The sequence below is a fragment of the Labrus bergylta genome, chromosome 11 (assembly GCF_963930695.1).
Source record: "Labrus bergylta chromosome 11, fLabBer1.1, whole genome shotgun sequence".
NCBI lineage: Eukaryota > Metazoa > Chordata > Actinopteri > Labriformes > Labridae > Labrus > Labrus bergylta.
The window spans coordinates 30,736,475-30,750,829 of record NC_089205.1 but is presented as its reverse complement, the minus strand read 5'-3'; the positions used below and the strand labels follow the sequence as shown (position 1 = coordinate 30,750,829).

Here is a 14,355-nt window from a genome sequence, read left to right as displayed (position 1 = left end):
TCAGGAGGATGGAGGATGAGGTTGGCGTTGGCCAGAGCTCTATTCGCTCGGTGAGTTTCTCTTTCTTCACAAACATAAAGTTGAGGTCCTCTTCACCTCGATTTAAAAACTCCACTGGGTCGAGGAAGGTGTGAATCATTTAAATTAAGTGAATGGTGGGTCATGTTTTCTTTTGGATGCTTTAGTGTATCCTAAAGTTCTACTTCCGGGTCGTTTCAGACAGTGAGGAACCTTCCACAACAACAAAAGGGTTTCCTCTCAGTCATGGTGCTCAGTGTTTCACAGAGTGTGAGACCGCTGACTAACAGATGTTTTTATTCTCTGTTTTGTTCTTTGTCTATACCAGGCCGGACCTGCTGCTGCTGGACGGTGAGTCAGATCCTCCTCTGGACACAGAACAGAAGGGGGGGGGGCAGACGGCAAACAGAAGGAGCACCAGAAGTTATTAGGTGTATAAAAAGGACAGAAGGAGGAAAAGTAGGAGGAGGAGTGGAAGTACGAGTGTTAGGAGGTTAAGTAGTAAGAGTAGTATGTGGTGTTACAGGAGGAGGTTATGAGGACATCAGAAGTAGCCTTGTGATTACCATCAGGAGAAAGTGTAGTAGTATCAGCAGTGTATGGCAGTATGTGGTTAGTATTGGTTATATAGGTGGTAGTGCTCTGGTTAGCTGTGCTACATATATCATATATAGCATCAGTAATGTTACAGTAGTATTGTGGTGGGTAGCAGCAGTGATATGAGTCTAGTTGTAGTTTATTTGAATGAGTATTTGTAGTACCAGTGGTAGCATTCTGATGTTTACTTCCTGTTTCAGAGCCGACCAACATGTTGGACGTCAGAGCCATTCTGTGGTTAGAAAACTACCTGCAGGTCTGCACAGAAACTCACTTTCACCTTAGCATTCCGTAAAAAAAGAAAAAAACAGCTAACAATTACCGCACAACGTGTCCCTCCACAGACGTGGCAGTCCACCATCCTGGTCGTATCCCACGACAGGAACTTCCTGAATGCTGTGGTAACAGACATCATCCACCTGCACTCTCAGAGGCTGGAAAGTTACCGTGGTGACTATGAAAACTTCATTAAAACCAAAGAAGACAGACTGAAGAACCAGCAGAGAGAGTACGAGGCCCAGCTGCAGTACAGACAACACATACAGGTACTAATACTGCAGTACAGACACATACAGGTACTAATACTGCAGTACAGACACATACAGGTACTAATACTGCAGTACAGACACATACAGGTACTAATACTGCAGTACAGACAACACATACAGGTACTAATACTGCAGTACAGACACATACAGGTACTAATACTGCAGTACAGACACATACAGGTACCAATACTGCAGTACAGACACATACAGGTACCAATACTGCAGTACAGACACATACAGGTACCAATACTGCTGTACAGACACATACAGGTACCAATACTGCTGTACAGACACATACAGGTACCAATACTGCTGTACAGACACATACAGGTACCAATACTGCTGTACAGACACATACAGGTACCAATACTGCTGTACAGACACATACAGGTACCAATACTGCAGTACAGACACATACAGGTACCAATACTGCAGTACAGACACATACAGGTACCAATACTGCTGTACAGACACATACAGGTACCAATACTGCTGTACAGACACATACAGGTACCAATACTGCAGTACAGACACATACAGGTACTAATACTGCAGTACAGACAACACATTCAGGTACTAATACTGCAGTACAGACACATACAGGTACTAATACTGCAGTACAGACACATACAGGTACCAATACTGCTGTACAGACACATACAGGTACCAATACTGCTGTACAGACACATACAGGTACCAATACTGCTGTACAGACACATACAGGTACCAATACTGCAGTACAGACACATACAGGTACTAATACTGCAGTACAGACAACACATACAGGTACTAATACTGCAGTACAGACACATACAGGTACTAATACTGCAGTACAGACACATACAGGTACTAATACTGCAGTACAGACACATACAGGTACCAATACTGCAGTACAGACACATACAGGGATCAATACTGCAGTACAGACACATACAGGGACTAATACTGCAGTACAGACAACACATTCAGGTACTAATACTGCAGTACAGACAACACATTCAGGTACTAATACTGCAGTACAGACAACACATTCAGGTACTAATACTGCAGTACAGACAACACATTCAGGTACTAATACTGCAGTACAGACACATACAGGTACTAATACTGCAGTACAGACACATACAGGTACTAATACTGCTGTACAGACAACACATTCAGGTACTAATACTGCAGTACAGACACATACAGGTACTAATACTGCAGTACAGACACATACAGGTACCAATACTGCAGTACAGACACATACAGGTACCAATACTGCAGTACAGACACATACAGATACCAATACTGCAGTACAGACACATACAGGTACCAATACTGCAGTACAGGGACTAATACTGCAGTACAGACACATACAGGTATTGATACTACAGTACAGATCTGTATGTGTGTTAACTGCAGTAGTAGTACCTGAACTAATACTGCAGGTAACACACATGCAGGTACTATTACTACAGTACGGACACATACAGGTGATGCAGCTTTTCTCCCATAATGCATTGTGTTGGACAACTCTGTGTTTGTGTCTCAGGTGTTCATCGACAGATTTCGGTACAACGCTAACAGAGCTGCTCAGGTGCAGAGCAAACTCAAACTGCTGGAGAGGCTGTGAGTATTCATAAACCTGGTCACTCACCTGGTACACCCCAAACTCACATGGTACACCACACACTCACCTGGTACACCCCAAACTCACATGGTACACCCCAAACTCACCTGGTACACCACACATTCACCTGGTACACCCCAAACTCACATGGTACACCCCAAACTCACCTGGTACACCACACATTCACCTGGTACACCACACACTCACCTGGTACACCCCAAACTCACCTGGTACACCACACACTCACCTGGTACACCACACACTCACCTGGTACACCCCAAACTCACCTGGTACACCACACACTCACCTGGTACACCACACACTCACCTGGTACACCCCAAACTCACCTGGTACACCACACATTCACCTGGTACACCACACACTCACCTGGTACACCCCAAACTCACCTGGTACACCACACACTCACCTGGTACACCACACACTCACCTGGTACACCCCAAACTCACCTGGTACACCACACACTCACCTGGTACACCACACACTCACCTGGTACACCACACACTCACCTGGTACACCCCAAACTCACCTGGTACACCACACACTCACCTGGTACACCGCACACTCACCTGGTACACCACACACTCACCTGGTACACCACACACTCACCTGGTACACCACACACTCACCTGGTACACCGCACACTCACCTGGTACACCACACACTCACCTGGTACACCACACACTCACCTGGTACACCACACACTCACCTGGTACACCACACACTCACCTGGTACACCACACACTCACCTGGTACACCGCACACTCACCTGGTACACCACACACTCACCTGGTACACCACACACTCACCTGGTACACCACACACTCACCTGGTACACCCCAAACTCACCTGGTACACCACACACTCACCTGGTACACTGGGGCAGATGGTAGAGTCGTAGCGGCCTCTACCATCAGTGTGTGAATGAGTATGAATGGATGAGTTAATACTGATGGACTCATTACCCAGCAGCCTCTACCATCAGCGTGTGAATGAGTATGAATGGATGAGTTAATACTGATGGACTCATTACCCAGCAGCCTCTACCATCAGTGTGTGAATGTGTGTGAATGGATGAGTTAATACTGATGGACTCATTACCCAGCAGCCTCTACCATCAGTGTGTGAATGAGTATGAATGGATGAGTTAATACTGATGGACTCATTACCCAGCAGCCTCTACCATCAGTGTGTGAATGTGTGTGAATGGATGAGTTAATACTGATGGACTCATTACCCAGCAGCCTCTACCATCAGTGTGTGAATGAGTATGAATGGATGAGTTAATACTGATGGACTCATTACCCAGCAGCCTCTACCATCAGTGTGTGAATGAGTATGAATGGATGAGTTAATACTGATGGACTCATTACCCAGCAGCCTCTACCATCAGTGTGTGAATGAGTATGAATGGATGAGTTAATACTGATGGACTCATTACCCAGCAGCCTCTACCATCAGTGTGTGAATGAGTATGAATGGATGAGTTAATACTGATGGACTCATTACCCAGCAGCCTCTACCATCAGTGTGTGAATGTGTAGTTGTGACCTGTGGTGTCAAAGCGCTGTGAGCAGTCAGAAGACTATAAAAGTGCTCTATAAGCTTAAATCCATTTATTACACTCACCTGGTACATCTGGAAAATGTCCCAGTTTAAATCCAGCTGTTGAGACGGACCCCAGGTGTGTGTTTCTTTTTTGTGTACCTGTTGTGTCTCAGGTGTGAGTCACTGTCTCGTTTCTCCTGCAGACCTGAACTCCAGCCCCTTGAAAAAGAGACAGAGGTCACTCTAAGGTAAGAGGTCACACCTGTTCTGACATGTGTAAAATGTTGACTCGCTCAGATTGTAGTCCAAACTGTATCGACCAACCAGAAAGCGGAACACGTACCATGATGTTTCCCCTCAGGTTGCTTCTCTGCAGCGATGTGTTTGTAGAGGTTATGTAGCTGTGTTTCTCTCACATGGAGCATCACAGGACCTGCAATGCTTTTCATGTGAGCCTGAGATGTCCCTAACAGTCCACCGTAGACAGATGAACACCTTAAAGAGTCCATATTCTGTCCTTTTTGGGGTTGGTATATTTAATCTATGTTCCTACTTTTGTACGTTCACAATAGATAAAGTTTTTAAAAAGTGTTTTCATGAACTGCTCCTCCTTGCTCCCTCTCCGCTCTGAGTCCATCAGCTACACTCTGTTGACCCCACACTGTTAGACCCCACGTGGGCCAAGTCTGCTCTGATTGGTCTGCCGTCTGCCTGTTGTTATTGGTCAGTTGCTCAGCACGCATCTCAGAAATGTCCCGCCTCTTTTACCATATTGGGAATGCAGCCACTGGCTCCGTCCGAGGGGAGCATAAACATTAGCACGTTAGCACTACTGTGCTACCGCAGGCTACAGCATATCGTGGGCGTGCTACAGAAGTTAACGGGCAACATGAGCTGCTGGGCCACAACAAGCCAATGGGCTTAGATCAGTGATCTCACACTGACAATGACGTAGGACTGACTAATTTTTATCGAGGGGGCTAGAACCGAGCGTTACATGCAGCTAATGCTACAGCTAACAGGAGGACGTAGGAGAAGCTGCGTTTCCGCAGACTTTGAGTTTCTGCACATAGATGTGACTAAACATGCACAGGACACTTAGAAAACACACTACAGAGCAGATAAAACCAGAAGAAGAAGAATATAGGACCTTTAAAGAACATGAGCCCCTCCTGAAGTCTGATACCTGATGTTAAAATGCTGACTTGGTCAACAGCAGCTGATTTTACTTGTTGGCTGATTAAATACAGTGATTGGTTTGTTGATCTATTGATTGTTTGATTGTTTTAATGGCGTCTCGTCTGATTGGTTGATGAAGTCATTGATTGACTGATTGCTTGGTTGACGTGCTGTTTCTTGTCACAGGTTTCCAGATAACTTTGAGAAGTTGTCCCCCCCGATCCTCCAGCTCGACGAGGTGGAGTTTTATTACTCTGCTGACCTGCGGCTCTTCTCTGGACTCAACCTGTCCGCCGACCTCGAGTCTCGCATCTGCATCGTACGTGTCATCATGACCCTCAAAATGAATCAGTGACTGCATGACTGTCAGATTAAGGTCATCATGTCATGATGTGTTCACTGACAGGTCGGAGAAAACGGAGCTGGTAAATCCACCATCCTCAAACTGCTGATGGGCGAGCTGACGCCGGTGAACGGGATCAGACAAGCTCACAGGTAAGACGAACACCCGACCAATCACAACCCAGGAAACACCTGGATCACAGTTTGCCTAAACGTCTGATGACTAAAGGACTGTTTTTACGATCTGTGTTTTTACGGGGGATTCTTTACACAGAAGAGTTTAAAAACGGTTGCTATGGTAACGTTTCCAGATCAAATGGAAGCATCTGCGTTTCATTCATAGGAGACAGTAAATGATGAAACATGAACGATGTCAGGGAGCAGGTCATTACTCCGCTATAAGACTTCACTCAGCATTTAACTGAACTTTGTTTTCATGTTGTTCATTTCTCATCAGGAACTTGAAGATCGGTTACTTCAGTCAGCATCATGTGGACCAGCTGGACCTGAACGTCTGCTCTGTGGAACTGCTGCTTAACAAGTTCCCCGGTAAGCTACTTCAACATCAACCAATTCACCAGACAAAAGAGAAACAGGAAGAGCCTCTGTCTCTGCTCAGGGAACAGTTGACTTCCTGTTAGGGAACAGTTGACTTCCTGTTAGGGAACAGTTGACTTCCTGTTAGGGAACCTGTAAGGCTTCATTGAAAGCCTCGTCGGGGTCACCGTTCACACTTTATCATAAGAGCTGTTCAGTCTCAGTAGGAACTATTAAAAGTGTAGCTTGCTGTCAGTCTGGTATTTCCAGAGATGTGATTGGCCGATGTGTGTGTGTCACAGGTCGGACAGAGGAGGAGTACCGTCACCAGCTGGGAGGTTACGGCATCACCGGAGAGCTTTCCACGAGACCGGTGGCCAGTCTCTCGGGGGGGCAGAAGAGCCGGGTGGCCTTTGCACAGATGACCATGCCATGGTAGGAAAAAAGCTCAGAGTCAATCTGTTTGTGTTACCATGACGATGATGATGACATCATGTCTCTGTCCCTCAGTCCAAACTTCTACATCCTGGACGAGCCGACAAACCACCTGGACATGGAGACCATCGAGGCACTGGCCAAAGCTCTCAACAAGTTCAAAGTAAGTCAGAGGGGGCGGGGTCTGATGTCAGAGGGGGTGGGGTCTGATGTCAGAGGGGGCGGGGTCTGATGTCAGAGGGGGCGGGGTCTGATGTCAGGGTGGGTGGGTCTGGATATTGCCTATTGAGGTAAACACTCAATGATGTCAGAGGGGGTGGGGTCTGATGTCAGGGTGGGCGGGGTCTAGATATTACCTATCGAGGTAAACGTTAGATGATGTCAGAGTGGGCGGGGTCTAAAGAATACCTGACGGGTGAATGTTTAATGATTTAAATGTGTTTCTATGTTTACGGTTAGAGGCTCCTCGCTGGTATTGGTTGTTGTCTCGTCAGTCACCATGGTTACGGTTTTCATTAATCCTTTAAATATTAAAACCTTCCAAATGATTAAATCCACATAAAATATCAGAATGTCATAAACGCGCGTTCAGAAAATGACACTTCATGTTCACCTAATGATTTGAACCTGAGGTGTGTCTCAGGTGCGTCTCCTCACAGAGTGATGTCATGTGTTTCAGGGCGGAGTCATCCTGGTGTCTCACGACGAGCGTCTGATCCGGTTGGTGTGTAAGGAGCTGTGGGTGTGTGAAGCCGGGAAAGTCGCTCGCATCGATGGCGGCTTCGACGAGTACCGAGACATCCTCCAGGAGCAGTTCAGGAAGGAAGGTTACCTGTGAGGCCCCGCCCACTGCTGACTGACCACACCAACGACTAACATAACCCCGCCCCCTCCATAGCGACACCTGTCGGAGCAGCCAACCAGCCGTCAGAGCAGAGCATAGGACGCTTTCTTCTCTGAACTGTCTCGCCTGCTGTGTGATGATCTGCTGCGAGCCGATTGGTTGTTTGTGTTCACCAGGTGAGGTCCCAGTGAACTCTGGAAGAGGAGGAGAAATCCTGAACGATTTGGAGTTTATTTAACGTCAAACTGTGGAGAGTTTATCGTCACTTTAAACCTGATTTTGTTTTTGTATCATCGAGTCAAAGGTTTGAGGTTTTTAAAGGAGCCGGCCACCAAACGACAAAATAAAAACCGTCAGATCACGTTGTGTTCACGTTCTCTTCTTTCACCACCGCTCTGCTTTCAGCTCAGAGAGCCTCGTTCATCTGTCACATAATCCAAATAAACAATATCACCTTAAGCACAAACATGGACCAATCAGAGCCCACTTTCAGATGGAGTTTAAACCATGTGACTCATGATGACATCATCAGTCAGTGAGGAGTTAAAGGTCACATATCCTCCTCTTCTTCAGTGTAAATAAGTCTCAGAGCTCCTCAAAACATGTGTGTGTAGTTTCTTGTTCTAAATCCACTCTGATCCTGTATTTGATCATGTCTATAAACCCCTCTATTTCAGCCCTGCTCAGAACAGGCTGTTTCTGTGTCTGTACCTTTAAATATGTAAATGAGCTGTGTCTGACCACGCCCCCTCTCTGGAAGGGCTTGGGTGTCTCGGTCTTGTGTCCTATTGTTTAGAGTGAGAAGGCAGACTTAGAGACAGGGGCGTCGTAGTGGGGAGAAAAGTGGGACTGACTGACTACCCAGGGCCCCAGTGGGGAGGGGGGCCCTTCATGGGCCTGAAATAAAAATGTATTTCTTATTTCGCTTTTTTCTCTTAGTTATAACCACAATAAGATCACTAAAATTGTCTGAATAAATAAACAAACATTCAGAATTACTTGTTGGAAAAATGTGGAGTCTGTCTCAAAGGCCCCCCACCCCCCCTTTCTGAATGTGCAGAATGGTTTAGTCCGCCCCGCACCTCTCGACTGGATTGATCTGACGGCGGTCAGTCGAGTCAAGAGTGAGTGATGTGGCAGGCTGCAGATTAAACCAGATTCAGCCAAGAATATCGTTTGGATCATATTTGTGTGTTATGCACAAATTGAATTAATCCCCTTCATAGATACGATTTCATATGACCCTATTTTATAAAAATATTACATGGCAGTAAAAAGAGTCCACTTCGGAGCGATATTTAGCGTCTGTAGCGAGCTACAGTAACATTTGATATCAACAGATTCTTTGTAAACTGTCAACTTGTATGATATCAATGTTGTCGCGCTAGCATCAACTGAGTGCTACTTCAGCCCAAAAAACATTTTTTTTAATGTCAGGTGAGACAAATGATAATGCAGTGAAGAAGAAGTGAAGTCAGAACTGTTTTTTTAATGTCATGCTGACAAGTGTGGTGGAATCTAATTCAGATTTATTATATGTTTACAATTTATCATTCATGCCAGTAGAATTTTTAATTCAATAAGCTAACCAATAAGATCACTTTAGACAATAAAAGCCTTTACAACATTAACTATAACAAGTTAATGGGGCACACTGGTGGCGCAATGGTTAGGGCGCGCGTCCCATGTGTTGAGACTCTCATCTCAAGCAGGTTCACTTCCACCCATGGCCTCCTTCCACATGTCATTCCCCGCTCTCCCTCCCTGGTTTCAGACTCTATCCACTGTCCTCTCCCTCTCTGGTTTCAGACTCTATCCACTGTCCTCTCTCTCTCTCTCTGGTTTCTGACTCTATCCACTGTCCTCTCTCTCTCTCTCTGGTTTCAGACTCTATCCACTGTCCTCTCTCTCTCTCTCTGGTTTCAGACTCTATCCACTGTCCTCTCCCTCTCTGGTTTCAGACTCTATCCACTGTCCTCTCTCTCTCTCTCTGGTTTCTGACTCTATCCACTGTCCTCTCTCTCTCTCTCTGGTTTCAGACTCTATCCACTGTCCTCTCTCTCTCTCTCTGGTTTCAGACTCTATCCACTGTCCTCTCTCTCTGGTTTCTGACTCTATCCACTGTCCTCTCTCTCTCTCTCTGGTTTCTGACTCTATCCACTGTCCTCTCTCTCTCTCTGGTTTCTGACTCTATCCACTGTCCTCTCTCTCTCTGGTTTCAGACTCTATCCACTGTCCTCTCTCTCTCTGGTTTCAGACTCTATCCACTGTCCTCTCTCTCTCTCTGGTTTCAGACTCTATCCACTGTCCTCTCTCTCTGGTTTCTGACTCTATCCACTGTCCTCTCTCTCTCTGGTTTCTGACTCTATCCACTGTCCTCTCTCTCTCTCTGGTTTCTGACTCTATCCACTGTCCTCTCTCTCTCTCTGGTTTCTGACTCTATCCACTGTCCTCTCTCTCTCTCTCTGGTTTCTGACTCTATCCACTGTCCTCTCTCTCTCTCTGGTTTCTGACTCTATCCACTGTCCTCTCTCTCTCTGGTTTCAGACTCTATCCACTGTCCTCTCTCTCTCTCTCTCTCTGGTTTCAGACTCTATCCACTGTCCTCTCTCTCTCTCTGGTTTCAGACTCTATCCACTGTCCTCTCTCTCTCTCTGGTTTCTGACTCTATCCACTGTCATCTCTCTCTCTGGTTTCAGACTCTATCCACTGTCCTCTCTCTCTCTGGTTTCTGACTCTATCCACTGTCCTCTCTCTCTCTCTCTGGTTTCAGACTCTATCCACTGTCCTCTCTCTCTCTCTGGTTTCTGACTCTATCCACTGTCCTCTCTCTCTCTCTGGTTTCTGACTCTATCCACTGTCCTCTCTCTCTCTCTCTCTCTGGTTTCAGACTCTATCCACTGTCCTCTCTCTCTCTCTGGTTTCAGACTCTATCCACTGTCCTCTCTCTCTCTCTCTGGTTTCTGACTCTATCCACTGTCCTCTCTCTCTCTCTCTGGTTTCAGACTCTATCCACTGTCCTCTCTCTCTGGTTTCTGACTCTATCCACTGTCCTCTCTCTCTCTCTGGTTTCTGACTCTATCCACTGTCCTCTCTCTCTCTCTGGTTTCTGACTCTATCCACTGTCCTCTCTCTCTCTGGTTTCAGACTCTATCCACTGTCCTCTCTCTCTCTGGTTTCAGACTCTATCCACTGTCCTCTCTCTCTCTCTGGTTTCTGACTCTATCCACTGTCCTCTCTCTCTCTGGTTTCAGACTCTATCCACTGTCCTCTCTCTCTCTGGTTTCAGACTCTATCCACTGTCCTCTCTCTCTCTCTGGTTTCAGACTCTATCCACTGTCCTCTCTCTCTCTGGTTTCTGACTCTATCCACTGTCCTCTCTCTCTCTCTGGTTTCTGACTCTATCCACTGTCCTCTCTCTCTCTCTGGTTTCTGACTCTATCCACTGTCCTCTCTCTCTCTCTGGTTTCTGACTCTATCCACTGTCCTCTCTCTCTCTGGTTTCAGACTCTATCCACTGTCCTCTCTCTCTCTCTCTCTCTGGTTTCAGACTCTATCCACTGTCCTCTCTCTCTCTCTGGTTTCAGACTCTATCCACTGTCCTCTCTCTCTCTCTGGTTTCTGACTCTATCCACTGTCATCTCTCTCTCTGGTTTCAGACTCTATCCACTGTCCTCTCTCTCTCTGGTTTCTGACTCTATCCACTGTCCTCTCTCTCTCTCTCTGGTTTCAGACTCTATCCACTGTCCTCTCTCTCTCTCTGGTTTCTGACTCTATCCACTGTCCTCTCTCTCTCTGGTTTCAGACTCTATCCACTGTCCTCTCTCTCTCTCTCTCTCTGGTTTCAGACTCTATCCACTGTCCTCTCTCTCTCTCTGGTTTCAGACTCTATCCACTGTCCTCTCTCTCTCTCTCTGGTTTCAGACTCTATCCACTGTCCTCTCTCTCTCTCTCTCTGGTTTCAGACTCTATCCACTGTCCTCTCTCTCTGGTTTCAGACTCTATCCACTGTCCTCTCTCTCTCTCTCTGGTTTCTGACTCTATCCACTGTCCTCTCTCTCTCTCTGGTTTCTGACTCTATCCACTGTCCTCTCTCTCTCTCTGGTTTCAGACTCTATCCACTGTCCTCTCTCTCTCTCTCTCTGGTTTCTGACTCTATCCACTGTCCTCTCTCTCTCTCTCTCTGGTTTCAGACTCTATCCACTGTCCTCTCTCTCTCTCTGGTTTCAGACTCTATCCACTGTCCTCTCTCTCTCTCTCTGGTTTCAGACTCTATCCACTGTCCTCTCTCTCTCTGGTTTCTGACTCTATCCACTGTCCTCTCTCTCCCTGGTTTCTGACTCTATCCACTGTCCTCTCTCTCTGGTTTCTGACTCTATCCACTGTCCTCTCTCTCTGGTTTCTGACTCTATCCACTGTCCTCTCTCTCTCTGGTTTCTGACTCTATCCACTGTCCTCTCTCTCTGGTTTCTGACTCTATCCACTGTCCTCTCTCTCTGGTTTCTGACTCTATCCACTGTCCTCTCTCTCCCTGGTTTCTGACTCTATCCACTGTCCTCTCTCTCTCACTGTCCTCTCTCTCTCTGGTTTCTGACTCTATCCACTGTCCTCTCTCTCTCTGGTTTCTGACTCTATCCACTGTCCTCTCTCTCTCTCTCTCTGGTTTCAGACTCTATCCACTGTCCTCTCTCTCTCTCTCTCTGGTTTCAGACTCTATCCACTGTCCTCTCTCTCTCTCTGGTTTCAGACTCTATCCACTGTCCTCTCTCTCTCTCTCTCTGGTTTCTGACTCTATCCACTGTCCTCTCTCTCTCTCTCTCTGGTTTCAGACTCTATCCACTGTCCTCTCTCTCTCTCTGGTTTCAGACTCTATCCACTGTCCTCTCTCTCTCTCTCTGGTTTCAGACTCTATCCACTGTCCTCTCTCTCTTTCTCTGGTTTCTGACTCTATCCACTGTCCTCTCTCTCTCTGGTTTCTGACTCTATCCACTGTCCTCTCTCTCTCTGGTTTCTGACTCTATCCACTGTCCTCTCTCTCTCACTGTCCTCTCTCTCTCTGGTTTCTGACTCTATCCACTGTCCTCTCTCTCTCTCTGGTTTCTGACTCTATCCACTGTCCTCTCTCTCTCTCTGGTTTCAGACTCTATCCACTGTCCTCTCTCTCTCTGGTTTCTGACTCTATCCACTGTCCTCTCTCTCTCACTGTCCTCTCTCTCTCTGGTTTCTGACTCTATCCACTGTCCTCTCTCTCTCTGGTTTCTGACTCTATCCACTGTCCTCTCTCTCTCACTGTCCTCTCTCTCTCTGGTTTCTGACTCTATCCACTGTCCTCTCTCTCTCTCTGGTTTCTGACTCTATCCACTGTCCTCTCTCTCTCTCTGGTTTCAGACTCTATCCACTGTCCTCTCTCTCTCTCTCTGGTTTCTGACTCTATCCACTGTCCTCTCTCTCTCTCTGGTTTCAGACTCTATCCACTGTCCTCTCTCTCTCTCTGGTTTCTGACTCTATCCACTGTCCTCTCTCTCTCTCTGGTTTCAGACTCTATCCACTGTCCTCTCTCTCTCTGGTTTCAGACTCTATCCACTGTCCTCTCTCTCTCTCTGGTTTCTGACTCTATCCACTGTCCTCTCTCTCTCTCTGGTTTCAGACTCTATCCACTGTCCTCTCTCTCTCTCTCTGGTTTCAGACTCTATCCACTGTCCTCTCTCTCTCTGGTTTCTGACTCTATCCACTGTCCTCTCTCTCTCTCTGGTTTCAGACTCTATCCACTGTCCTCTCTCTCTCTCTGGTTTCTGACTCTATCCACTGTCCTCTCTCTCTCTGGTTTCTGACTCTATCCACTGTCCTCTCTCTCTCTGGTTTCTGACTCTATCCACTGTCCTCTCTCCCTGGTTTCTGACTCTATCCACTGTCCTCTCTCCCTGGTTTCAGACTCTATCCACTGTCCTCTCTCTCTCTGGTTTCAGACTCTATCCACTGTCCTCTCTCTGGTTTCTGACTCTATCCACTGTCCTCTCTCTCTCTGGTTTCTGACTCTATCCACTGTCCTCTCTCTCTCTGGTTTCAGACTCTATCCACTGTCCTCTCTCTCTCTGGTTTCTGACTCTATCCACTGTCCTCTCTCCCTGGTTTCTGACTCTATCCACTGTCCTCTCTCCCTGGTTTCAGACTCTATCCACTGTCCTCTCTCCCTGGTTTCTGACTCTATCCACTGTCCTCTCTCCCTGGTTTCAGACTCTATCCACTGTCCTCTCTCCCTGGTTTCTGACTCTATCCACTGTCCTCTCTCCCTGGTTTCTGACTCTATCCACTGTCCTCTCTCCCTGGTTTCTGACTCTATCCACTGTCCTCTCTCCCTGGTTTCTGACTCTATCCACTGTCCTCTCTCTCTCTGGTTTCTGACTCTATCCACTGTCCTCTCTCTCTCTGGTTTCTGACTCTATCCACTGTCCTCTCTCCCTGGTTTCAGACTCTATCCACTGTCCTCTCTCTCTCCCTGGTTTCAGACTCTATCCACTGTCCTCTCTCTCTCTGGTTTCTGACTCTATCCACTGTCCTCTCTCCCTGGTTTCAGACTCTATCCACTGTCCTCTCTCTCTCCCTGGTTTCAGACTCTATCCACTGTCCTCTCTCTCTCCCTGGTTTCTGACTCTATCCACTGTCCTCTCTCTCTCTCT

At 46.9% G+C, this 14,355-nt stretch overlaps 1 protein-coding gene across 1 annotated transcript in view; it reads left to right on the top strand.

Annotated features, from left to right (window-relative positions):
* abcf3 (ATP-binding cassette, sub-family F (GCN20), member 3) overlaps positions 1–8,039 on the top strand; it is an 18,489-nt gene extending 10,450 nt beyond the window's left edge. The window contains exons 10-21 of the mRNA XM_029281975.2: positions 1–50; positions 347–369; positions 816–871; positions 960–1,160; positions 2,698–2,774; positions 4,545–4,589; positions 5,707–5,839; positions 5,927–6,015; positions 6,320–6,411; positions 6,702–6,834; positions 6,910–6,997; positions 7,514–8,039. The exon at positions 1–50 is cut by the window's left edge and continues 7 nt beyond it. Of these exons, the coding sequence (XP_029137808.1) occupies positions 1–50; positions 347–369; positions 816–871; positions 960–1,160; positions 2,698–2,774; positions 4,545–4,589; positions 5,707–5,839; positions 5,927–6,015; positions 6,320–6,411; positions 6,702–6,834; positions 6,910–6,997; positions 7,514–7,672 (1,146 nt within the window). The 3' untranslated portion in view covers positions 7,673–8,039. The remainder of the gene's footprint in view (positions 51–346; positions 370–815; positions 872–959; positions 1,161–2,697; positions 2,775–4,544; positions 4,590–5,706; positions 5,840–5,926; positions 6,016–6,319; positions 6,412–6,701; positions 6,835–6,909; positions 6,998–7,513) is intronic.
* Positions 8,040–14,355: the final 6,316 nt, after the last annotated feature.